At 36.0% G+C, this 27,920-nt stretch overlaps 1 protein-coding gene across 1 annotated transcript in view; it reads left to right on the top strand.

The window, feature by feature from the left end:
• Positions 1-26,144, top strand: part of VAV1 (vav guanine nucleotide exchange factor 1) — a 36,035-nt gene extending 9,891 nt beyond the window's left edge. The window contains exons 2-27 of the mRNA XM_072417745.1: positions 1,450-1,566; positions 5,533-5,591; positions 5,671-5,736; positions 6,057-6,174; positions 6,265-6,357; positions 6,884-6,952; positions 8,671-8,774; positions 10,221-10,320; positions 11,675-11,770; positions 11,850-11,918; positions 12,211-12,297; positions 13,387-13,472; positions 15,675-15,807; positions 16,160-16,269; positions 16,830-16,931; positions 17,014-17,105; positions 18,004-18,029; positions 18,382-18,418; positions 18,866-19,002; positions 19,413-19,478; positions 19,820-19,851; positions 21,572-21,688; positions 22,229-22,316; positions 23,352-23,469; positions 23,767-23,918; positions 25,082-26,144. Coding sequence (XP_072273846.1) covers positions 1,450-1,566; positions 5,533-5,591; positions 5,671-5,736; positions 6,057-6,174; positions 6,265-6,357; positions 6,884-6,952; positions 8,671-8,774; positions 10,221-10,320; positions 11,675-11,770; positions 11,850-11,918; positions 12,211-12,297; positions 13,387-13,472; positions 15,675-15,807; positions 16,160-16,269; positions 16,830-16,931; positions 17,014-17,105; positions 18,004-18,029; positions 18,382-18,418; positions 18,866-19,002; positions 19,413-19,478; positions 19,820-19,851; positions 21,572-21,688; positions 22,229-22,316; positions 23,352-23,469; positions 23,767-23,918; positions 25,082-25,135 — 2,328 coding nt within the window. The 3' untranslated portion in view covers positions 25,136-26,144. The remainder of the gene's footprint in view (positions 1-1,449; positions 1,567-5,532; positions 5,592-5,670; positions 5,737-6,056; positions 6,175-6,264; positions 6,358-6,883; positions 6,953-8,670; positions 8,775-10,220; positions 10,321-11,674; positions 11,771-11,849; positions 11,919-12,210; positions 12,298-13,386; positions 13,473-15,674; positions 15,808-16,159; positions 16,270-16,829; positions 16,932-17,013; positions 17,106-18,003; positions 18,030-18,381; positions 18,419-18,865; positions 19,003-19,412; positions 19,479-19,819; positions 19,852-21,571; positions 21,689-22,228; positions 22,317-23,351; positions 23,470-23,766; positions 23,919-25,081) is intronic.
• Positions 26,145-27,920: the final 1,776 nt, after the last annotated feature.

Raw genomic sequence — 27,920 nt, 5'->3', positions numbered from 1 at the left:
TCCTGTGCAGTTGTGCGTAGCTGACAAACAACCAGCCCCAACTGGGGTTTCCTGCCTACTGTTTTGATGTGCATTTGGTAGGCAGGCAGGCATGCCTCAAACATTCCAGTCACATCCATAGGGCCAGATGCATTTGTAAAGTGGCAACCACACAACTTCACAACTGAACTAAACTTATATCTACCATTTACTACGTAGAACAAAAGCCTCTCTGACTTCATTAAGGTTAAGCATAATTTATAAATAAATTATACATTATTAATAATAAGAGGAAATAGGAAATGAATAATAATTTGGGTTGTTTGTTCACTAATGTTTATGTTTAATGGTAGCAGTCTTGCTTTCACCACTTTTTGAAATAGACAACCAGATTTTTACAGTCCATACTGAATTTGCATTACGAGCTGGCTGTGATCAGATTTATTATATTTGCTGCTAGGGTTTCCACAAAAACATAAATCCTATCCTCACTGGTAATCCTTTAACAGTGAAGATCATTCATTAGCTGACAAATATATTCGACAATCTCAAGACAAACTCAGTTTTGGTGAGCTTGATTCTCACCAAAGATTAGGACACAGTGTGTCAGCTTTCTGAATAAACAATACCCACAGCAGTAGATTAACTAAGTCTTTTAAAACTTTGTTATAATCGTAGAGTGCAAAAATTAAGCACTCCAAAGCACAGAAAACCAAATGTACATATGGACAAGGGATCTGACTTTTTTGTCATGCTAAAGTTATAATGAGTTTGTTACAGTAGGACTGTGTATAGAAATGTCTAAAGCAGTGTTCTCAAGCTTTCCCCTAAGTGAACCCTGGAATAAGATTTCTGGGAACTCCTGCTAAAACCATAGGATGTCAATAAAGAAAAATAAACCTTACAAAAGGGAAAATAGAAAGAATGTACTTTCTGTGCATTATCAGTTAATACAATGTACATAGGGGAGCCATAGTTTATCATCATATATGCAGGCTCTGCTTCCTCATTTTTAGCCCTACACCATTCACTTTATGGGGAGTTGATATCTTATCTGAACAACAGTAAAGAAGAGGGACAGAGTGACCTCAGGCTGAATTGCTGCTTCCTCTAGTGGCCAATTTACACATTGTTAATATAAAATTTCTATAATTTGTTCATATGTATATATTTTATGTTTTCTTGTTTACAAACTAGATTGCTATAATTCATACAGTACTTACATTGAAAGATCAAACCAAACAAAGTCATGTAATGAATTTATTTAAGGTAAACACTGCAATAGTACCTTACAATGTTATGATGTTATTATGGAAATACACTGTAAGTTATAATATGTAGTATCATTTACCTCTGATTATATGTAGCCAGAGGTAAAAGATAAGATGTATATACATGGTTCAGTATACTCTCCCTTGATACAAAATAACTTGTCGTGAGCTGTTGTTGAAATTTACCTTTGTTTTACAGTTTCTCTGCTTGAAGAATATTAGGACATTTCTGTCCACCTGCAGTGAGAAATTTGGGATGCGAAGGGCAGATCTGTTTGAGGCTTTTGACCTGTTTGATGTTAAAGATTTTGGCAAGGTAAACATTTGACATACTTTACATTCATCATTCATGATACAAACTTAAAAAAAAAAAAAAAGACAATTTGCATTTTGTTAAAAGTTGTGCTGCCAAACCCAGACACTATCGTGATTCGCCTGTACAAGTAACTTTCTATCCTGTAAAACCTTTGAAAACACAATTCCCATAAATATTATAAGCATTCAGCCTTAAATCACACAGTAAATGATGTATTAGACTGATTCCTTATTTTAAATGATTGCAATGAAACCCCAAGGAATAGAATTGTTAGATGATTCATTGCAATTATTGATAACTGAGGGTTATAAGAGTAAATAGCTGATTATAGGAAATCCAATTTTCAAATGGAACATCATTTCCCCAGCAGCTTGGTGTATGGTTCTAATATTTTATTATCCTATGAACTGCTATTTACTTACCTGCTATTAACTGCAGCTATCATTAACAATACAGTGTGATAATAGGAAATAGGCAGCGATTGTCTAACCTTAATATTCCTCTGGGTTTTTTGACATTTGTTTAGATTTAGGGATTAGTTTGAAACATCAAGTATTAAAGATTTTGATATTTTTTGATATGACAGTTGTCGGAGTTACTGCTTATTCTTAACTGTTTAAGTGAACTTGTACTGTGAACTGTTTAGTTTGGTTGTAATAGGCCTGTTTATTTAATTCTCAGTGTATTCCCACAGCAAAGCCAGAAGGGTTGAGTGAAGACGGCAATGCAGAAATATCTGTGTCTGTGAAGGGTTTTTAGAAATCCCAACTAAAGGGCAAACCCTAATCAACAATAAAAAACTCACACACAATAAAATCAGATTTAACTTTACCCTATCCTATAAATGGGTCTGATTTATTAAAGCTCCCCAAGATAGGTAAAGATAGACTATCATGAAAGAACCTGGGTGATCCAGCAAACATGATCTGGTCCAGGATTTAAAACATTTGCCAACTAATAGGAAATTAGTTTGAAGAAACCTGTTCTAGGTTTGCTGAATCACCCAGGTTATCCCATGATAGGCCATATTCTCCAGACTTGAAGAACTTTAATAAATCAGGCCTCATGCCTTAGTTATGCAGGTTTTATGAAACATGTGAGCTCTCTCATAGTTAAAGACCAGGTTTACTTAATATGAATTTGTTCTCTTACAAGGGCTTTACTAGGCCATGCCACCTAAGACATGGGCCCCAGGTCTCTTGCTAGATACCCTGGATTTTAAGTTTTTTATCTTCTCCATCCATTTTCACAGTTTCAGTAACTGCCCGGTTAGTTAGTACCTACTTTTTTAAACAGCAATTCACCTGATTTTTATTTGGGTTATCTATCTATATTCATTATCTATAACATTACCATTTTTTTGATAAATGCATTTTTTAAAGAAAAGCATATTGTGAAAGTGTTTTTAAAAAAAAAAAAAACATTATTCGTTGTGTGGTGTGATGGAAGCTGTGGTGATATTTGAGTACACTGCTTCACTTAGGAACAATGTCACAGTTTAATGTTATGCAAATGCAACAGAAAAGAGCCAAGATGAAGAAGAATGTAGATAAATTAGACATGGCAGTGCAGACAAGAAACAGACACATCCACTTTTTATGTTGTTATACATGTTCATCAATATTTCTTGGTGCTCTAGGTATTGATGATCGTTGTCAAAACCAGCCACAAAAATATATAACCAGATGTGCACCACTAAAGCAGATTATCAACATATTGTCAATTATGCATCTGATCCTAATGTAGTATTTAAATGACATTGACACATATCATATCTATTCAAATAATCGTATTTCAGTAGTCATTTTATACAAAGAAAATGATTGTAATAACTATGTGTTGGTGAGTATAATAATAGGATATTGATGCGTGACACATCAGTCTTGCTTATTTTGTCAGCATTGTAAATGACCATGATTAGTTTTCTACATTTACAGAGCTGTGCTGTGTGAACGAGACGCAGGCTGTTTCAGTTCCCGTGTGGGTTTCACTCACTTCCTGTTACAGTCGTACCCTTTTAATTACTGCTGGGAAACTCCGTCTCACAGCATCACTTCTGTACACAGAAGACACAAGCTCAACAATCCAATGTGATGACATTTTGCTTAGTTCACAATCACAAAACAGGGCACAGTATTTCAAAGTGTGTTATAGATTCTTTAGATTGCATTGCCACATCCCTTCACAGAAAAGGTTTAGTGATTTAGGAAGTAATAAAACCAGAATATAATATATAAATATATATATATATATATATATATATATATATATATAAATATATAAAACTTAAACTTTTATTGGGAGCCCATGAATAACAGCATCACAGTCTCTTGACATCTGTTTGAAAGTATTCTGAGGTCATTCAGAATTCATTGACAGGCGCATTTGACCTGCAGTTGATCTCCCTATGACAATGCATTTTGCCTGCATTTAGCAGCTTTTGCATTTCTTTAGAATTGTATTTGGAGAAAAGAAGTTCTGATAAACATAGCACGTTGACACTAGCCCCGAAAATGATTCCTTTTCTCCCTATATTAGAGATAGGAGGACATGCTTACTAAGCTGCTGTGTTCTGAGCTGCAAGCCAGGGCTGTTAATAAGAAGCCATAGCAGGTCTCATGATTAGAAATGATGCCATTGTCAGCTTTACTTTGATTCTTAGCGAGTTCAATTCCTAAAGTACCTTGCAGATTTTGGAACTGCTGGAGTGGGACAGTGTTGGATGTTTGTCACACAATGAATCATTGCAGACGCACTGTGTGTCATCGCAATATGCTGTAATCCCAGAATTAACACTATGAGGTGGCACTTCTACCACAGCATTGGGAGTCTGTGGTTAGTGTTGTCACTATTACAGGAAGTGCTAGGATGGGTCTAATACTGGCAGGGGCAAGAGGAAATAATAAATCGATAGTTACTGTAATTTAATTAAAACAAAACAGGTTAGTTGTGGTGAACCAATAAGTTAGCAAGGTATTGAAGAAACTTTAGTATTGAACGTTTTAACACCCTTTTTTAATTAAAATGTGAGTTAGAAAAACTCATGCAGATTATTATTCATTTATTCCTTTTGACATTGATGATCCAATTAAAACTCAGAATAAAAGGTTTTTCTGCACAGGTCTGACACTCCCCCTGCTGTTTAAAACTTCATATTATTTTACCGAGAAAATACAAAGAATAAATATAAGAAATGGCGGTTGCATAGGTGAAGGGAATTTATTGCAGCTATACTTGTTGGCCAAAGTTTAAGGCCACAAAAACAGAACAGAAAACACTTTCAGTACTCTATGATACTGTAACCTTCATTGACCAGCAGATTACTATGCTGGGTAAAAAATATTTTATTCCTGTTAATATATTAAATCTGATATCTATCTTTCCTCCTGAAAGCCCCCTAGGCAATTTTTAGTTTTAAAGCTATGAACACGTGTCAAATGCCAATGTCATTCATCAATGTATATGTATTATTATTACACAGTATTTATATAGCTGACATGTCACTGCAGATTGATAAAGGACTAATCTGTACATTCCTATGGAACAGAGCACAGTGGGGTGCCACTCATCCTTCCTCTTCCCTCCCTTCTCCACAGAACAGAATGGCATTGTGTGTACAGTGCTCATATGTTCATCTGTCACTAGAAACAATCACAAAGAAAGTCTATATAAAAAAAAAGGCAGTGGGATAGTGTGCTGCTCCGTATTCCATAAATATAAATATGTGTTTATGCAGTGTAGATACATTTATACAACAATAAATCCTGCATGCTGCTATTCAGTGGATACATGAAGTATACATGGCTGGTCAATATCTAGAATCAGTAAACACATTTAGGTGCTGCTTGCTCTTATATCACCAACATTATTAGGCTATTGCTTGCAGGAAAGTAAAAACAAGTTTGTTACAATAATAATAATACCTTTCGGTGAATACATACTCAATCTACTGTTATTCCTTTGCAGGTTATCAACACTCTCTCTATGTTATCCTGGAGTCAAATTGCTCACAGTAAAGGACTTATGTATGTATTACAGGCCTTATGACTTCCTTTGTGCAGCTAGTGCTTATTCCTAATAAATAATATTTTACTTTTTTGTCAGACCATTTCCCACGGAAGATCTAGAGAACGATGATGATATTTACAGTGGTCTCTCGGATCAGATAGAGTAAGTGAACCTTACCTTTTCCTAAAGTGGCAAAAAATTGGGGTGAGGCAACCAGTCTATTATTGCGGGGGTCTGCATTGAGGACGGTCTGTCACTGAAAGATCTAAGCTATGCTGGGCGTGGATCGGGTGCAAAGATGCCAGTGGGGTGAGGGTTGGCAGGTCAAAATTCTGCATTGAGACCCATAGGTTTGTAGCTTCACCACTGATTCCAAGCCAAATATATAAGTGAAACTGGAGACATATACAAAGGTTCATATTGTTTTCATGCTTTGCTGCTGAAACATTATAGCAATTATTTATTGCTGTTATCTCACACAGTGACACAGGGGAGGAAGATGAAGATCTATATGACTGTGTTGATATGGATGAAGAGGAAGGCAATGAAATATATGAGGTTCTCATGAACGATGACCAACCTGCTCCAAAAAAAGATGGGGTATGCATGAAGTTATGGCGAGATAATGTGTGGGGGTATACATTTAAGATCATATTTAGGACAATCTTTTTTACCTCTGGATCTTAATAGAAAATGACTATAGAAGATATGAAAAGATGCTGCCTCCAGGAACTGTACCAGACAGAGGAGAAATACACAGACACACTTGGATCTATCTGTCAGGTAACAACAGGCGTGAACATAAAGAGGTGCATAGTGTGCCACTGCATGAGGGCCCTGGGCCCCGTTTAGCCAACAGGAACCCTTACAGGGGCCCTAAGCAAGTTACTTCTACACAGGGGCCCACTGTTGGCTACATCCGTCACTAGGTAACAAGATATGTAACAGTTGATAAAGCATGTTGTAAATACAAAAAAAAAATAACTTTCTGGATAAAAGAGTTGCACAGTTCTTCCCACACCTACAAATATACTACCCTGTCTTTACCACACACATATCCTCACTCCATTAACACTTCTTAGCAGTCCTCCCCACACATTTCAACACAGAATCCATTCCCACACTCATTTAGTAAAATAAATAGTTTGCATTCTGTTTAGCCTTCATTCTGTTCATTGTGTTATCAATCTTTGTAGCCATTTTCTTAACTCCAATCCCATAGGCTTTCCTTCCTTCATACCATAATACTATCAAAAGCATAATGACTGCTGGTCTTGTAAACATGAAACTAGGATGTTCTTTTTTTCAGTTCTTTATGAAGCCCCTTCAGATGTTCCTCAGTGAAAGTGAAATGACTGCAATCTTCATCAACATAGAGGTGACTATATGCTGAACATGAAATAGCTGTCCTTGGTGTATGTGTGTGTTCTTATTTGAAAAAATAATGGTCCACCCATGTTCTTAGTCTTTACTCTTCCTTTTTTACACAGAAGAAGATAAAGGCAAATTTAATGTCCTAACACCCAGTATTACCTACCAGTATTTTACCCTGTAAAATAGGAATGTGGCCTGTACTGATGGTCCATACCATACATGTTATGGACCCAGAAGGCCTACCCAATACAGGCTGTGTGAAGGAAATTACAGGGGGCGGATCCATGACTAATCACCCTGCACATGAATAGAGAGCAGCAGTGGCTGGTCTTTATTACAGGAAGCTGTACAACAGCAAAGTTTCACAATCTATAATATTAGTGGAAAGCTCACTTCTGCTTGTCATTGTCCCCAGAGCTTAACATTTCTCATTTACTTCAGCCCTTATCAAACGGGGATTAAAAGTAGGTAAAACAGGTCCCCACCTGATTTGACAGAAATTTGATGTAATAAAATAGTAAAATAAATGCTACCAAATGTAGAATTATTTTTTAACAAAACTAAATGTATCCAAGTTAAAACATGACTGGACAGTCTTAAACCCACAACTAAATGCATGTAAGGCATTTAAGGCTGTATCACTAACCAAAATATCAGGAACAAAGCAGATTCTGATCAACTAGAATACAAGTTTGAGGCTGGGGGAGTGGACTGTGTCAGGCAATGTCTACACATGATGGTCAGACTGGATAACTGAAAGAAAGAAAAGTAAAGAGCTGAAAGGGGGGGTCATTGACAGCACAAATCAGTGAGAAAAGGTTTGATGATGATTGTAGTTCATCAGATAGGAAATAAGGTGGGCTCAAGAAACCTGCTGTAGCTTTTATTGCTTCTTGTATGAAAGGTGCAGTGTGCTGGGAAATCAGACAATTTGCTTTAATGCCAGGAGAGGAATAATTACAAGTTTGGAAGAAGAAACTCTAGGCTAATATGTGTTTGTATGCTGTTTTGATAAAAAAAAAAAAAAATAATAAAAGAGCTATATAGAGCTGTATTATAAATCAAAAATATGTCTAAATTCACAATTTGAGGCTGAAACAAATCTACTGAAACCTTTTGTACCAATTATGCATAAAGTATTTCTTGCATGAATTCGCAATTTGCAAAATGATACGATTTTTCCTAAAGATAACATACTTGGATTATCAAAACTGGCAGAACAGTTACTTATTTTGAAGTTCCAGTTGCCTCCTGTTGACTTGGAAATAAAGAGTAGGCAGCTTGTAATAGATATGGTTTCCTGTGCAGTGGAAACAGATCTGCCCCCAAGTCTTAAGTAAGAAATACAATATTTACAATTCTTTCCAAAAAAGAGGGGAGGTCTTCTTCTGTTAAAGAAGCATCTTGGGATGTTCCTTAACTATGTCTAAGTTTGGACTCTGTTCTTCCACTGAACACACTGGACAAATAGTCACACACGATAAAGTAGAGCCCAAAACTAACAAGAATAATGCTCATCAGAACTGGACTCCACATAATACAAGGAAATTGCCTTCTTGGGAATAGTGGGATGGATCGAACAGATGTTTTATAAAGGTTTTTGCATTATTTGTTACCCTTGTCTGGATACTGTTCTTTAGCATAGAGAAAAATATGCTGGCTATATTTTAATAATACGTGCAGCAGCGCTGTTGCTGACAGTTTGATCTCTGTCTGTTTCAGGACCTAAGAAAACTTCATCAAGACTTTCTGGCAGAAATGAAGTCATGCATCTTGCCAAAAACCACTCAGAATTTGTATCAAGTGTTTCTTCGCAATAAGGAGAAGTAAGATCTCTACATTAGTAAAATATACTCATTAATAAGACATGTTCTACCGTTCTAAAATGTTTCTTCCTCCTTATTAGGTTTATATAATTTATGTTACTATCCATGTATGTGTAAACTTTCATAAGAATCAGTAGGTGTTCCTTTTCTTCAGGTTAGATGAATATAAAGTAGCTTTTACTACTTTATGGATACAAATGTTTGGACTATTCAGCTTTCACACAGACATACAATAAAGGTTTCAATGGCTCTGTTATGAGAAAAGTATGGGGATGTTGCCTGGCAGGGTCTATCTTCAATGTCTATATATTTCCTACAGAACAGAGCCTCAGAAAGCCTTGAAGCCAAAGCATTTACCTAACTATCAGGGAACTAACAATTTTAAAGCAAAAGCTGCCCCCAACTTTTCTCAGAATTGTCACTTTAATTTGACATAATTCACATATTAGTAATACGTTTAAGAGGCTAAAATTAAAACCTATGTGGCTCAGAGCTAATGTTAAAAAAGCCAAAAAGAACATAAAGAACAAGAAAAAGAGAGAGGAAAAATGAGGAGAGATTAGCTGAACGGAATCTATTCTCCCTTGAGAAGAGATGTTTAGGAGGGGATATGATCACCCTGTATAAATATATAAACGGTCCATATAGAGAACTCTCTTCACTTTGAGATCATTACAAAGAACAAGAGGGCACTCTTTGCGTCTGGAGGAAAAGAAGTTTAAGCTCTGAATAAGGAAGGGATTCTTCACTGTAAGGTCTGTGAAAATGTGTAATCGGCTCCCTCAGGAAGTAGTTTCAGCAACTTCTATAGATTGCTTTAAGAAAAAGCTGGATGTTTTTCTAGAAGCACAGAACATAACTGGGTATTAAGGCTTTAAAGTAAAAATAACAGTGACTGTTGATCCAGGGAACATCCGATTGCCTCATGGAATCAGGAAGGAATATTTTTTCCCCTGTTGAAGCAAATTGTATAAGGGTGTTTTTTTGCCTTCCTCTGGACCAACTATGTCCTATAGGGTTTTATATCTTAGATATGTTTTTCCTAGTGGTTGAACTTGATGGACTTATGTCTTTTTTCAACCTAACCTACTATGTAACATATACAGTTAATTCACTACATCACTTGTACAAAATTATGTTTACACATTTGTAATATCTGTATGTATATATATATATATATATATTTATTTTTTTATTTATATATACGTTCTGTCACCTAGTGGCAATTATTAAAAAACACAATAATTAACAACATAAATGCTATACCTTTCTCCATCTATTCAAATGAAAATACAGCCGAACCTCTACTAAATTAATAAGCAAAACATGTATAAATAAAGCCCCTAGCCTTCTTTTTTAATGAAATATTTTTTTAATGAAATATAATATGAAACAATATGAATATATTATGTTTATACCTAAACATACGGTATCTCTATCCTACAGGTTTCTAATTTATGGTCCATATTGTAGTCAAGTGGAATCTGCCTCTAAAATATTGGAACAGACATCACAGGATCATGAGGATGTCAGGATGAAACTTGAGGTAATTAGTGGTGAAAAACAGAATGTGTAGTTCATTGCTCATTATTTTTTGTTAATTAATATATATATATATATATATATATATATATATATATATATACACAAAAAAAAACAAAGGTAAAAAAAATGTATATTAGCATAGAACTATGCTAAATATTAATCAGAGCAGAGGTGCTTCCCTTTGCCTGGTCTGCAGAATCTATGCTGGCAATGTTGATTTGGGGATGACTCCACTTGATAGAGTAGCCATACAGGTAAATCCAGCTTTATAACATGAAAGTGCTATACAGTACAGTTCTGTGGGACTTCATAATTGTTCTGGGCATCTGAGAATCTGAGACTGAAGGTATGTCAAATGTTTGCACACACATTTTACTGACGAGGCACTTTCTGATATTCACCATTCTCTGCACTGCTGGAAAGTAAAGAGTGTTTTCAGTGAGCATATATTTTCATTTGTGTATCTTTTAATAAACTAGCTTTTGCACTTGCACATTTTTAATACATCAAAGTAGTTTTTACATTTCTGACACTCACTTTTATATTAATAATAAAAATAATAATTTTAACTACTGTTTTTTTTAAATACTTAGGAGTCTAATAACATTGTTACACAGTATTTATATAGCACCATGATATTACGGAGTGCTGTACAAAGTTGATAGTCATGTCACTAACTGTCCCTCAAAGGAGCTCACAATCTAATGTCCCTACCATATGTCATTAATGTAGTCTAAAGTCAATTTTGAGGAGAGGCCAATTAACCTTACTGCATGTTTTTGGGATGTGGGAGCAAACCGGAGTACCAAGAAGAAACCCACGCAGACACGGGGAGAACCTGCAAACTCCATGCAGATAGTGTCCTGTCCGAGATTTGAATCTGGGACCTAGCGCTGCAAAGGCAAGAGTGCTACCTCTGAGCCACCATGCTGCTCATAGATGTTTTATATATTAGATGTTTTCACCCATGATTCATCCAAATTTTAACCAAAATATACACATTTCATTTTCAGTTTATTTTAAAATGTATAAATGATTCAAAATGTTTCTAATAGGAGTCAATGTGAAAATTCTAAATGCATACATTTTGGATAATGTGGCTGAATCTTGATGAAAACATTTATAAATAGATCCCCCTATTGTTATTTTAGATAAAAATGAAATGTTATTCTATTATGACACTAAAATGACATTCCTGGCAGAAAGCATATGTTTTTTGTTTTTCTCATCTCATGTTATCTGGTTCCCTCAGTTTTCCCCTTGCAATGTTACTAGGCTCATTTTAAAAATGTCACCTAACATTATCATATATGAAAAAAGCCCTAAGTGGGTATTATGTATCACTGGTTTTTCAGGAATGTTCTAAAAGAGCCAACAATGGTCGGTTTTCCTTGCGGGATTTGCTGATGGTGCCAATGCAACGAGTTTTGAAATACCATCTTTTGCTGCAGGTAGTGCTATTTGTTTATTGTAAGTAATGTCAACTTAACTGCATATGGTCCAAGTCCCTAAATCGATTCTTCCATACAGGAGCTGGTAAAACACACGGCTGAGCCAACAGAGAAGGAGAACTTGAAGCAAGCACTGGATGCCATGAGGGTAAAATCACTCTAATACTCACCATAAATCCTGATGATAACATTACAACACAGCATTTAGAACATATTTATGCATATAGGTTATGTGAGTAATAGTTTATAAAGAAAATCTATAATGTGTATATAAAATTAATAAATATCAAAAATATAATTTTTACTAGTGTAAATATTTACAACAATTTATTTAAAACAACTACTCAATAGTGATGTTAGCCAAAATGTTTAACAAATCCTTGGTTTTACAATTGTGTGTGTAGTTTATTTATAATATTGTATATGTCATTTCTTCCTAGGATTTGGCCCAATGTATTAATGAGGTGAAAAGGGATAATGAAACATTGAAACAGCTTACTACCTTCCAGTTATCTATTGAACAATTGGTAAGCTTGTAATGATGAATTCCTCATATCAGCGTGCCTAAAATGTAAACATCCTTGCAATTCCCCTGGGGCAATGTCTTTAGGGTCCATGTATTTCAATGACAGTATTTTATTTTGCATTAGGAAATGTCATATTCACTGCTTTATAAATAGACCCCTTAGAGTTTGATATAAATGTAAAAATGACACTCTGTTGGATGCAGAGCTTTTGGATATTGTACTGCGTGATGCTGAAGGAAGGGGTAATTCCAGAGGTCTGTGCTTAGAGAACCCATTGCTGATTGAGCTGAGATCTCACAACAAATGCACAAATTGTGATTCCTTCTTGAGCTCAGGATAGGTTCACAGTTTCTCTTAATTTGGACAGAGCATCAGATATTTAGTTTTTGACACCTTCATACATGCTAATGTATAATGTGTAATAATTGCACTTACACGTACAGAGATTTAGTTCTTCTTTTGTAGATTGTAATACTTTCCCAGACAGTGCAAAAATCTGCTTTTCTGTACAGAAGTATGAAAACATTTTTATTTAGAGTCAGAATCTTCTTCCCTGATTGAAATGTATCTATTGGTTGAACTAAATGGACTTTTTTCTTTATTTAACATTTTTCTTTTTTCAAACTGACCATAGATACTGGCTCAGATTTGACATAATGGTAAAAATTCTGGTATCTTTAAAGTTTGTGGTTGTGTTCACAAATGTCTGGCACCTCCAGCTGCATCTTCTGAACTGGTAACTTGCTATAAAATTACAATTATAAAGTCTAATCTCTGCCCAGACCAAGCCAATTAAACTGCATTGGAGATGTGTTGGAGAGTGTTGGAGATGTACATTTGTTAATGAACATTAGTTATAACTACAGAAAGTTCAAACTCATAGAAAATATTGCAACTCAAAAAGCAGCATAAATAAATTGAATGAGATTTCCTCAGGGATACGAATAGGATGGAAGAAAAGGGTTGCAAAAATTAAACATCAGATTAAGGAAATAGTTTGTGCATTGTTTTATTAGTTTACCCCTGAGTGTTCTCACGCTTTGTTTTCTGTGAATCAACATTTTCATCCAAATTGATTTGTTTTTTTAGGCAGATTCTCTTGCACTATATGGAAGACCAAAGACAGATGGTGAATTGAAGATCATTACTTTCGAGAAAAAGTCAAAACTGGACAGGTAAACAAGAATTTATCCTAATATTCACAGTGACTTCAAATTGGTGAAACTTGATTAAGATTATCAGTAATCAGAAGAGTGATACGAAGTTGCAGAAGAAAAAAAATATATAATGACAGTAAGAAACCAAAAAAGTATTATTGTCAGTCATCTCTTTAGAAAAGATGCAAATGAGGCAAATGCAGGCAACTTGTGGTACAAAGACATAAATTAAGAAATTAGGCCTTCTTTTCTGGAGTATAGTTGTCAGTTTGATCAGCTAAAGGATTTCCCTAAAAGAATACACTGTGCACTACATCTGACAATGCTTATCTAGAATATTTATGGACACTGTCTTAAGCTGCGTACACACGTGCAACTTTTGTCGTTGGAAAGAATCTTTCACGATCCTTTCCAACGACAAGGGAGTGCACGATGCATGAACGGTGCTGTACATACAGCACCGTTCTTGCTCTATAGAGAGGGGAGGGGGAGAGCGACGGAGCGGCTCTCCCCTTCCCTTTCATTAGGATCAGTTGTCGTCCATCGTCCGTGGATCCGGCAGGACGGTCGTTCGGACGATGGACGACACCGACTGTACACAGGGCAGATTTTCGCCTGATATTTGGCCGATGCCGATTATCGGGCGATAAAAATCTGACGTGTGTACGCAGCTTAACCCAAGGATTCTGTTCATACAAAATGTGTCTGCTGTCCATAGGCATCAGTCAGATGCTTCTCTCTTTCTAACTTTCACAGAAAGATTACATATCACATCTCATATTGCTTTTCACTAAACAGATACTTTTGTTACACATATTAATCTTTTGACCTAATATTGTAAATATTTCAATGCCATATGCATTATGATGCAATGTAGTGCAAAGAAGAAGCTGTTCACTAGCCTACAGCCCAGTTAGTCTACTTGCACTTTACTGCTGTACCTATAAAATAGAATACAATGAATATATGTCTTACTATTTGTTTCCAAAACCTTATGTTCTGTCTGGTATTTCATCACAAAAATTAAGTACATCATCATGTTATTAACCCCTCCTGCCTCCTCTAAAGCCATCTCTAAATTTTATTGATTCTTACGAGCTGACTTGGACTAATCTGCCGCCAAAATGGGCGTGGTGGGATGGCGACAATATTTCCCTAATTTACAGATGTACAATGCTTACTGGAAAGCCATACCTGCTGTGCAACACTTAGAAATGTTTTTTCCACTTCTCCGCAAAACTTATACTTTCCGTAAAACATCCCATCAAATAGGACTCTTAGAGACTGATGTTTGTCTCAAATGCGGGGCCCACGTGGCAACTCTTTATCACAATCCGTGGGAATGCCCAGTTATAAAGCGTTTCTGCCATCAATTGACCTACATCCAAACCCACCTATTAAACTATTTGCCTCTTACTCCTGAATAGGCTATTTTTGGTATGTCGAAAGGTTCTCATGTTCGTTTTTACAGGGGAGCAAGGCAATTGGCGTTCCTACTCCCAACAGTGGGTAAACATAAAATTTACATTGCTGACTGACCCCTACCCCCCCGGTACACCTCTTTTTAGTAAAGTTGCAACAAATATTTAAAATGGAATGAACAAAGCCCTCCCTAGACACAAAGGGCCTGTTTTACTAAAGCTCTTTATGTCTGGAGATGATACACTTTTATCAGTGAAGCTGGGTGATCCAGCAATCCTGGAATGGATTTCTTCAAAGTAATTTGCTATTTGCTAGCATTTGAATCCTGCACCAGATCCATTCCAGGTTTGCTGGATCGCCCAGCATCACTAATGAAAGTGTATCCTCTCCCGCCTTGGGGAGCTTTATTAAATCAGGCCCAAAGCTTTTCTTTTAAACCTGGGAAAGCTTTATTATTACACTCAATAAACTTACTAAAACACAGTTTAACAATTGTTTCCATGGTACCTTGAAAGAATGATGGAAGATCATCCTCCCATAGGTCTAGAATAAATTCCTGGCTTTCTTCTTCTCTACACAAGTAAAAATAAAGGCTAAACTGTTCCTTTTTTTTTCTTCAATTGGGCTTATATCAGTTATAGTAATGTCTGTAATTTTGATTACCTATGCTCCATATATTTGTTTCTTTTTGCCTATGTTAGTTTTGGATTATGTATGTATATGGTATTTCCACTGTTTAACCACAATAAAATTATTTACACTGTTACTTATGCAGATCTCTTTTTATGAAACTTTCAGGTATGCCTTTCTTCTGGACCGAGCACTACTAATATGTAAGAGGAAAGGAGATACATATGACCTGAAGGAATTTATAAAACTTCAGAATTATGAAATACGTGATGATAACTATGGAGAACGCGACAATAAAAAGGTAGAGAGTCATCAACAGTATCTTCTTTAATAGTTAACTTATTAGTTAGAAGGAAACATCCTTTAGAAACTTAGCTTCTCTTTCTGTCCTATTTATAAGGAATTTCCTGTTTGAATACAGTGGGTTTTAATAACATTGTAATTTGATGCATTTTGATGTTGTCTATACATATAATTAGATACACAAATGTGTTTTGCTTTCTTTTTAGAGGTTTCAAGAAGTTAGTAATTCCAATTAATGAACTGATATGAACCCAAATGTGAACATGACAACCACAATTACTGAAGACTGAGAATCATAAAACCTGTGATTTCATCAAACCAATATAATCATATATAATGTTATCTTTCAGTGGTGTCACATGTTCTATCTGATTGATCCCCGAGCCTGCATAGGATATGAACTGTATTTCAAGACAAGAGAACTGAAAAAAAAATGGATGGAGCAATTTGAAATGGCTATGTAAGTGTGTAATAGCAAGGTATCTTAATATACTGAAAAGTACACTTACTATTAATGTTAGTATGTATATGTAAGTTTAACTAACCAGTTGTATTGTGTCATTGGGTCTGATTTGTTGAAGCTCTCCAAGGCCGGAGAGGATACACTTTTATCAGTGAAGCTGGGTGATCCAGCAAACCTAAAATGGATCTGGTCTAGGATTCAAAACATTTTCTAGCAAATTGCAAATTACTTTGAAAAAATCCAGTCCAGGTTTGCTGTGTCACCCAGCTTCACTGATGAAAGTGTATCTTCTCCGGCCTTGGAGAGATTAAATAACTCAGGCCTGTTGTGTCCTTTCCGGAGAAATGTGTCACCTTGTGGCTTCATATATGATTTGGATACCCCTTCTTTGAGATTTATTTAATTTACCACATACACTGACTTATTCACCTGGGAGTTTTGAGGGCTGCTGCCAATGTTCGTGTGCTCCTGTGCCTTTGCCATTATACAAAACTGAACTTTCAAACTGTCCCACATAGGAGCAACAGTGTGTAGTACTAGTATTTCTTTTCTTACAGATCCAACATTCACCCGGAGCATGCTCATGCAAATGGACATGATTTTCAGATGTATTCTTTTGAAAGCACATCTACATGCAAAGCCTGTCAAATGCTGTTAAGGTAAAACAAGAAGAAGCATGTGATGAACCACTTACTGCTCCACTGTCATCTAGTCTTACATGCTCTTCTTTGGCACATACAGGGGAATATTTTTCCAGGGATATAGATGTTCCAGTTGCAGAGCTCCTGCTCACAAGGAATGTTTGGGCCGAGTGCCATGCTGTGGGAGGCAAGGTGAGAGACCAGTTGTAAACAAAAGATTTCTATACAAATAACCAGGTACCATAGATTGGAAAGATTATTATTATTATTATTATGGACATTCTCAGGCATGATATGTATAATAACGTTGGTACAGCAGGTCTATTTAATTTGAATATTGATTTTTCCAGGCAGCTGGATTCAGAGTCAGACCATACTAAATTGGTATAAATATTCAGTGTCCCCTTCTCTTTGGTCACATAGCCTGTAAGCATGATACTAAATGTTACTTTACTGCACAAAGACATTAAAGGTGAATATTTTTGAATTACCAACACAGATGCAGTTATGGTAATTGGCTTCCCCCTAAAACAAAATTGCCCTTAGACTGTTTTAAAGACATATGACTATGAAAGGGAAATTAGATTGTGAGCTCCTTTGAGGGACAGCTAGTGACACGACTATGAACTTTGTAAACCTCTGCGTAATATGTCGGTGCTATATAAAAACGATGTAATAATAATTTGGTCTAAGTGTACTTTGAGAAAACCCACTTTTGGCTCACCTTGTGTGCCTATAAAGTCTAATTTTGTTAAAGTGATACTTAGTCTAACTGAGGTAGGTGGAAAGCAGTAGAAGACAGTTGGTCTAAAAGAAAAGAGAGTATGAATTTAGCCCTGATAACAGGGTCCAAACATGCCCAGGTCTAGTGGTTTTCCAGTGGCGCTGCACAGACATGCTTTTTCCATGATCACAATACATGCAGTCAGCCCTAAATGGGTTCTGCACCACATACAACATCATGCAGACAAGGTCTTACTGGCTGCATGCTTTTTATTGTTCCAGACACCCTATATACACTCTTAATTGCATTATTAATTAATGTTATTGTTTATGTTGTTGTTTTAAAACAACTTTATTGTTTTTCTAGATGGTGGTGCATATTCTTCAAAAAAGGTAAATAATAGCCCTTATAAGACCAGTAAGACGGAGTTTATTAAAATAGTGCTTGTGTGTTGGTGTTGTTAGAGTAAACAGAGGCAGAATACAATAAAATCAGAGAAAAAAGCATTTCTTTCAATGTGAACGTAGGTAACTGCATACGTGGAGCAGAAGAGAAGATAAAAGATGATTACATAATGATATCACATTTGATGGAATGTTTTTTTCAAAGTAAATTATGGGACACTGAAAGGAGTTTTTTAAGCAGAAAGAAAAAAACAAGTAATAGATTTGGGTAATAGTGAAATGATGATATATTTAACAAAAGGCATTAGTGATAACATAAATATGTAATTTGCATTCTCAGCAGGGTCGTGGACCTTCAAATAAAAGACCAGAGAAAAGTAAGTTGTTTTAAAAAAACATATAATACGTGTATGTCTGCTTGTAATGTATTCTGCTTTATTATGACAGTCCACACCTCAGATACAACCAAAATTTATAATATTAACTTTTTCAATCAGAAACGATCTTAATTGTGTTGTCATAATTGTAATAGTTTATACCATTGTACTAGTAATATAGGAAACTGCTGGTACCTTGGTTCCCATTTTTTGACAGAGAAGGTGCTTTATGCAAACAGATACGCGCCAGATTTTGTGCCACTGGCCTAAACCAAAGAGAAGGGTGTAGTAGCTCCTGGTCCAGAATTTGCATGAAAAGACAGATCACTCATTGCCCATAGTTTCTGAGTGTGTTTCTTCCTATGGCTTCACTGCTGGCAATATGACTGCTCACAGATAAACTGGGACTAATTCCTAAATATATCAGAATGTGTCTTTTAATTACAGGCCTTACAAAGATGGAAACATGTCAGGAGTACTTTGGAATTCCTCCACCACCTATTGCATTTGGTCCGGCACTAAAAATGCAAAAAGGGGATGTTATAGAACTGACAAAAGCAGAAGCTGAGCAGAACTGGTGGGAGGTATGTGATTTCTAGTTGCCCTGTGCTTTGTTGTGTTGTGTCATTTCATCCTCGCATATCTCTGTTGTCAATTCATCTTTTTATCATTTCAGTTATTTTACTACTAGGTGGTAGTTGCTTCCTGCCATTTCAGCCATCTATTATTTATCATTGTAATCATGTGAGAACACTAGAAATTGCTTTAAACTCAGATTAGTCAAAAAGGGACAACAATTCCCATTTGGGAACAGAGGTAGAATTGTCATATCTAATGGGTTTAAAAGGTCAATGAGTTGAAAAGTGTAGTAACATGTAGCAACCACACAGAAATATGTTATTGTTGTGCTTTGTAAAAGCTAAAATCTACGTGCTGTGGATAACTTTATTTTTTCAGGCTTCACAAATTTAACAACCTTAATTGTCTGTTTTAGGGGCGCAATACTTCAACAAATGATCTGGGTTTCTTCCCATGCAGTCACGTGAAGCCCTATAGATATGTAAGTCATAGGAACTCTCGCACTTTTCAGTTGTAAAGAAAATGTTTATTTTTGATGGCGCATGTTGCTTTTTTATATTAACCTTTAGATGTAATTGTATCAATGACAATGACAATTTCAGTTGGTACATTTAGTACTGGAATATAAAATTTTATATGGTTTAAATTGATTTTTTATTATTTTCTCTACATATTGTTTTAATATATCAATGAATCCCACAGGAAGTGCTTGTTAACATATAGTATATGGCCTTTTAGCAAATGTTGCTTGTAATATCTAGGTAAAAATAAACGTGTTGTATTATACTACTTCTAATTAAGATTTTGACATTTCTTCAACAGCATCCAGTATCTGATTTATCATTATTTTCCTGGTAAGTTGGAGCTTTTATTGTATAGGATCTTAAACACATCCTTTAAAGATAGATGTGATACAAAAATGATAAAACACTCAAATATATTAACCTTATTTTAAGTGAAAGCAAGTTACCTAAAAAAGTGGTGGCAAACATTAAAGCTTGGTAAAAGACTGATAAAACCTTCAACAATGCTACAGTCAGTACTTTCATTTATGTTCGTACTTAGCACTTCCACACTAAAGCTGAAGAGTGTTCTGGTGGAGACCCCTGCCTTTATTTTTTTCATACCTACCTTTTTTTTAGAATTTTTGGTCCAATAAATGCTTTGTAAATATTTCCAGAATTTGATGCAACGTAAGCTCTCTCAGTTTGATACAGTTTTACCTGTTGCAGTCTTTAATGGTAGGCAATGTTTTAGCCATACCCCTGTAAATGGTAACAGACATGATGGTGGAGTGGACATTCTCTGTCCTTTTTAGCAGCTCTTTCTTCTAAACATACATGAACAAAACTATTGATTTTGCTACCGTCTCAATTTACTTTTGCTTGGGGTTAATATTCATTTCTGTTCTAAAATGTTTTATGCACATTTGCTCAACAACCACTTCCTGTCATCTTCATCTCAAAAACATATCTTGCATCTGTCCTGTCCTCATGCACACCATTTCTAATAAGCTATTACACATCATAATTATATTCCGCCTTAGTATTTATAACACTCCCATCTGTGGTATGTGGTATGAACTAAAAGATCAGCACCTGTCCAATCCATACAGAACTCTCCTGCTTGATTCATCAACCTCTCTTCCTGCTCCCCAATTGTTGTTTCCCTTTGCCAAGCCCTTTGCTGGACACTAAATACCCAGAGGATCTCATTTACCCTCCTAACTCGAACCTACAAAACACATACATCTCCTGTCCACTAGAATTTCTTCTTCATATTTTCCTATGTAGGAATTCTCACAAGATTCTCTTATAATATGAATTTCTTTTTCAAAAAACACAACACAACTTGGAGATATTAAACCTTTATATTCAACCCTTTAAACCTTTATGTGCACGCTCATCTATTTAGACAAGCATACAAACTGATTTAGGTCACCCCTTCTGCCCACTGACTATGCTGTGCTTACAGCAGCATCTGAGTCAGGAAATCACCACCTTTGGATATACAGCTTACTCACTCATTGCCTTACCTTTTGTTTCCTCCCTTTACTTTTAGGTTGTAACCTTACAGTGGCAGGGCTCTCTACTTCATGTTTATTGCAATTTGCTGTAAACTTTAACATTATGTTTTTCGTTAGTCATTGTGACTTCTATGTTGTCCTCCACTTCTGTATTATGCACCCATGTTTGTTTCTTATTCTGTACAGCACCAGCGAAGGTGATGGCACTATAAAATGTAAATAAAATACACAAAGAATCAATTATAATAAATAAAAGCACAGTGGTTGCTATAATAAAAGTTGTTGGTATAATAATTAAAAGCAATGTAAGTGGTTGGTAACCTTACCACTAATACAACCAGAAAAAAAAGGCTTTTTTATTTCCTAGTGGAAACCCCTGTGTAATGCAAATTATCTGGCAATGATATATTATCCTATACAGGAAACAGCACATTGAAACTTTTAGTTTTACCTTAGTTATTTGTTACATGTGATGAACCTGTAGGTTTTTTTAAATACATTTTAAATAAAAAATATAATGTTTGGAAATTATCTGCTGTGCTTTAAAGGTATGCTGGTGCCATGGAAAGAAAAGAAGCAGAAATGCTATTGGCCAGTCGTTCTGATGGCACTTTCTTGATCAGACAGAGAGTAAAAGACTCAGGAGAGTTTGCAATAAGTCTCAAGTAAGTAAACTGTTGTACATATTTATATCTTTTTTTTAAAGTTGATTCTGAGTGAGTTTACAAGCCTTTCTGCCATATTGCCCCACCTACTAGATTGTAAGCTCTTCGGGGCAGGGTCCTCTCCTCCTGTATCACTGTCTGTATTAGTCTGTCATTTGCAATCCCTATTTAATGTACAGCGCTGCGTAATATGTTGGCGCTATATAAATCCTGTTTATTAATAATAATAATAATAATAATATTGCCAATTCTACACAGGATGCCTTCATTTAAAGCTCAGAGGGGTCTTTTGTCTATCACAATTCATCATTTATAACCTCATCACCAAAACTTCTGGCATACTAGTATCACCTGATGTCTTATACCCCTTACCAAGGTTTATACCAAGGTCTTATAACAAGGTTTGACCCCTTACAAAACAGCAGTGGAAGGCAGGCACCATCTTGTCCCTGATCACATAATCTCCTCCTTCCTTATGACATCTCATTGTCTTTTTGGGTCTAGTCACATTTGCCCTAATAACTCTCTTACTATGCTTAGGTTTAACCAGGAAATAAAGCACATGAAAGTAACTGTTCAGGAAGGACTCTGGAGACTCACAGAGAAGAAAGGCTTCAAGGGGCTTCCAGTAAGTAAACCACTACCTACCCAAATGCTGTCTGAACTCTGTTCAAAATTAGAAAATTCCGTTAAAGATATATCAGCTTACTACACACACATACAAAAATAAGACATCACCTAAGGATGTGTTGCTCAAAACAACAATATAAAAAGTGAGTTAAAAGAAATAAGTACATGTACATATTTGTATTGAAAATGAAGGGAAACCTGAGCTTCTACATAACAGCTGATGGGTTATGTATTGGTGGAGATGTGAGTGGGCTCTGGCAACATCAATAATGAGAAGGGCTATCATCAGCCTACACTTCCAAATTTGTTGACTACACTGTGAACATCACGCAAGCACAGTAGTAGTGTCATTAGTAGGGAAAGTAGGACCCACATTTCCATGGAACATGGAAGCCACTAAATACTAATGCAAGAACAAAAGGAAAAGAGAATAACATGACCATGATTTAAAAAAAACTAATTTTTAATGCCACCTGGTATTAAATTATTATTAGTAGCATTCCAACTTTGGGCCTGATTCATTAATGTTCTCCAAGGCTGGAGAGGATACACTTTCATCAGTGAAGCTGGGTGATCCAGCAAACCTGGAACAGATCTGATCCAGGATTGAAAACATTTGCTAGCAAATAGCAAATTACTTTATATAAATCCATTCCAGGTTTGCTGGATCATCCTGCTTCACTGATGAAAGTGTATCTTATCCAGATTTTGAGAGCTTTAATAAATCAGGCCCTTTATTCTTACATAAATGTTGTAAACCAAAATTTTGATCCAGTGATCCAAAGTCCCATTAATTTAATGAGTGATAGTCATGATGATGTCAATTCTGACAACTATAGCTCAATATATCAGTATTTATAATTATCAAATGGGATCGGGATGAGGTTTTAAAAACAAAAACAGATACTGTGTCTTTGCCTAAACATCAAAGTATGGTTCATTTATTAAAGTGTAACAAACCAAACTGTGAAGTTGACTTAAGAACGTACTGGTATACAAACCATTTACTCATTTTATATTATATTTCTTGTAGGAATTAGTTGGGTTTTACCAACATAACTCATTAAGAGATTGCTTTAAGCTTTTGGATACAATGCTACAGTTCCCTTTCAAAGAACCAGAGAGGAAAGAAAACCCTAGAATGGCAGTAGGTATGAAAAAACATATTTACAATTTATGGAAAATAGATACTACAGATAATGACAAGACAACCTGCGTGCATATAATGATAGGAAAAAATTACATTTAGGAACAATTATTTACCACCATTGATTAAACAGTTAAGTTGATTAGATATTCCATGGAGCAGATATGGAAAATGTTGTCTATGGATGCCCTCACTTTTTTAGAGGGATTAACTACCAATATAGTCCTAGTTTTGAAGTAGAAACATGTTTATATTTGTTAATTTGTTAATCAAAAATCTTTGATATAAAATCTAATAATAGATAAGAGGATGAAGTACTTTGGATCTGCTCGAGCACGTTATGACTTCTGTGCAAGAGACAGAACTGAACTCAGTTTGAAGGAAGGAGACATCATCAAGATTCTCAGCAAGAAAGGACACCAGGGTTGGTGGAAAGGAGAAGTTTATGGCAAGGTAAGATAGTGACTATACACAACTATTGCAGGTAGAGCCTTGAAATCCTGTATTATACAATTGTTTTTCTTGAGATGGATGTGGCTTTAGTTTAGCAGCAAATTCAGATACATATATTTTTATTTCTGTAAAATATTAGAAAATAAATCTTCTTGTTGTTCATCCTTGATGCAACATGCAAATTTTGCATATCCTTAAATATAATCAAGAAAATCCTCTAAATTAAATCAGAATAATGCCACTTGTATGTAATGTAGAGAAATTTGTAACAATAAATTGCAACACACACTGTGTTTTTACGGATTTGCTACAAAACGCTTTTAGGGAGGTCTGTGTAGCAATATCACAATCAAATGGTGTAAATTCCTGGTTTGGGCGCTGGACCGTGGTTGTCACTGACAGCACGTGGTCCAAGTACTAATGTTGTTGGGGGCCATAGAAGCCACCAAGTCTAGGTGCCTTTCTAAAGCAGTGGTGAGATGAACAGGCACTGTGCAGGTCTGTGCCACATTAATTGGTTAAACTTATTGTCTCCACCAAGTTCAGTGTGCATCAGATCACTGCATCCTCCGAGAGTAAATCATGATCTCTTGCAAACACTGTATGCATCAGATAGCGGTCCCGCCAAGTTCTGTATGAATTAGATGTTTGTCCTCTTCGGGTTCATTATAGAAAAGACTGTCACCTTCAAGTTTAATATTGATCAGACTGTTGTTTCCTCTAAATTAAATTTCTTAGAATGCATCTGAATACTGTGCTCTTCTAGTTTAGTGTGCACCAGACTATTGTCCCCTCTGTACATACACTACACAATGTCCCCTCCCCTATGTACACACGTCAGATAATTGTCGCCCAAGATGAGCAGTCATGCTTGTCTTGGGTGACAATCTGACGTGTACAGCTTGAGCTTTTAGTGTAGTGGTTGTTTAACCTTGTAGAAGCTCCAGTGGTTTCATGTAATAGACTAATCAGCAAGCCAGCCCCTATGTGGAAGCATTGGATATTTGCTTTGCTTGAATTTAGTATGTGGTTAATTTTGAGTCAATTAGTTGGATGCAATGCAAGCTTGTGCAGGGTTTAACCCTATCACTTCTAGATTAATAATCATTTAAAAGGTATTGCATATTGCATGCATATTATTTACAATTATATTTTTTTTTCAGATCGGTTGGTTCCCCTCAAATTATGTTGATGACGACTTTTCAGAGTACTGTTGAATGATAAAAAAAAATAACCCAATGAGATATGCAGACCAAGTGAAACTTCTGAAAATAGAATAATTATTTTGTAAAGTATTTAAGGACTTGCTGTGATGACATGTGGAGATCAAACTTCTTGGTGAAATTGTGTAAAGTCACCATTAGTAAAATATTGAAGACATTTTCCTGCTGTTTTCATTCAGCTAATGCCTTGGACTTCTAGGAATTTTATCACGTTTTATTTTTTGTGTACATCTTCATGAAGTGCTTTAAAGTATTCCAGTCATAAGCTGATTTTTTTTAACTTTCTAAAGCTTTTATAACCAGTAAATAATACACTTTGCACAAAACAAAGGTGCAAGCAGTGGAGCAAATATTCCGCTGTCTGACACAAGTAATATATTTCCAACCTATTATCATTCACAATAAGCAAAAAGTAATCTCAAGGCTATAGTTTAACTAAAACTCCATGTGTTAATATATTATCCTTCAGACCATGCCTATGCTTTGCAAGGATTTTGTCAAATTCTCTCCTGCTTCATTCCTGGACTGATCCAGTAACCTAATCAAACTTAGTGATGTGTAGGAAGTTCTGAATGAAAACTGCAGAGCAATGGCCGCACATGATGAAAGGTGCAGTACATTATACTTGAAGAAAAAAAAATCAGAATGCCTGAAATGTACAGACCTCCTGGGAGAATAGTGCTTAAATCTTATGAGCAAAAACAATTATCTGGAATTGTTCTGTGAGGAAAACAATTGAAAAACTGCATCCAGATCTGCTAGGAGTAAGTGAGATTTTACATTTTTAGCGTCTTGAAATATCCTAGGTGGTAATAATTGTCAGGAATCTGTCATTTACAAGTTATAAATTGCAACACAAGCCACTGTATGTTATATATCAGTTTTGAGCGAGGTTAAATGAGGTTATGTTTTATCAGATTTTAATAAAGTTGTAATTTTCATTTAACGGTCAAAGTTTTTTGAGATGTGTGTGACACAAATAAACTTGTTTGTTTGAAACAAATTTACCAATACTCAGCTCTCCTAGTATAGACCTAATAATATGTTAATGTTTGATAAAACACAGAGGTACCAGAAGTTGCACGTTTCCATACACATAATCCATACAACATTGTAGTTTGTGTAGATTGAAAACTGTTGTGCGGTTATTACTCCCATGCTTAAAGTGCAGTACTATATCTAGAACAATAACATGAATCCACATTGATTAGAATTCCTCCAAATCTAGTACCACTTCTAGAGTTAAGCTACGTACACACGGCAGATTTTTATCGCCCGATAATCGGCATCGGCCAATTATTGGGCGAAAATCTTCCGTGTGTACAGTCGGTGTCGTCCATCGTCCGGACGACCGACCTGCCGGATCCACGGACGATGGACGACAGCCGATCGTAATGAAAGGGAAGGGGAGAGCGCGCAGCAGGGTGCCGCTCCGTCGCTCTCCCCCCTCCCCTCTCCATAGAGCATGAACGGTGCTGTATGTACAGCATCGTTCATGCATCTTGCAGCCCCTTGTCGTTGGAAAGGATCGTGAAAGATCCTTTCCAACGACAAAAATTGCAAGTGTGTACGCAGCTTTAAAGTGGAACTAAACTTGAAAAACAAACAATTGTTACCAAGCAGCTCCTTATCACATAAGTGAGATGCTGCAATAAAACAATCATACCTGCTTGTTTGTAATCTTCTGTTAGATGTACACTGAGCTGTGCATGCGGTGAAGTTACGCTATTCTGGCATGGCCATTTAAGGTGGCTGTAAACTTGAACTCGGAAGTAGATCAGGGATCAGAGAAGAGATAAGTTTAGTTCCTCTTTACCAGCAGTTCATGCAGGCTTGGCAATTTAAAAATACAGGTTGACACCTCTGGACCTGAGGAGTGCCGGATTTGCAAAAATTGCGGATTTTTGAAGGTTATACTCACCTGCACACATAGGCCAGCCTTTCTCTCGCCACACCCGCGGACATCTGGCACAGTTCAGGAGAGTAGGCACGTCTCAAAGTGTATTTAGTGTAGCAAGCAAGACCTAACAGCTGTTTCTAGAAAACAGCGCCATCAAAACATTAGTGGCCAAACAGTGTACTACAGTTCCTAAATTGAAAATGTGCTCCGAAATTCATGCCGGAAATCTTAAGCAACTGGATTATCGATGGCCGGATTTTCGATTGTCAACCTGTATTAAGTGCACTAAGGCAAGTATCTAAATTTGACCTTCTGATCAGCCTTTTGAAATTCCTTGTACAGTAGAGCTCTGGCTTGAAGAGAGAGAAGCAGCAGAAGATGCCAATCAGTTTTGTTACAGTGTTTGAGCACAAACAAGGTAATAGGGTAGAATCCAGTAAAAAAGAGTTGAACAATTCAATGTGTTGATTCTCTTTACTGTCTAGACACAACCAGGGGGCAGGGATAAGACTTGATTTTATTTCTCAGAGAAAATATAGGTCTCCAGCCTGGCTTTGCTACCTGGCAGGACTGTGTAAACATGGAACATTAGTTTACAGAAACAAAAAATTTAGTGGTAGGTAAAACTTCTCCCATATATTTCATCTGTGTACTTTGATGTTTTCCTGCAGTTAAGCTTTGAGGTAGTGACAGGGCTCAGGACACTAGGTCATCTATGATAGGTGACACATGGTACCTCAGGGGAGGATGGGGTAGAGAGGTGTTACAATATATTTTTATAGTTTTTTAACCACCTGAGCGTTACACTGATTTCTAGATTTCTGTTCCAAAAGCATCACAGGTTTTCATGAAATTTTTTTTTTTTAAATTGTAGACCTG

This window comes from Pyxicephalus adspersus, chromosome 1, assembly GCF_032062135.1.
Source record: "Pyxicephalus adspersus chromosome 1, UCB_Pads_2.0, whole genome shotgun sequence".
NCBI lineage: Eukaryota > Metazoa > Chordata > Amphibia > Anura > Pyxicephalidae > Pyxicephalus > Pyxicephalus adspersus.
Note: the sequence above shows the minus strand (reverse complement) of the source record. Positions and strands in the feature narration are given on the sequence as shown.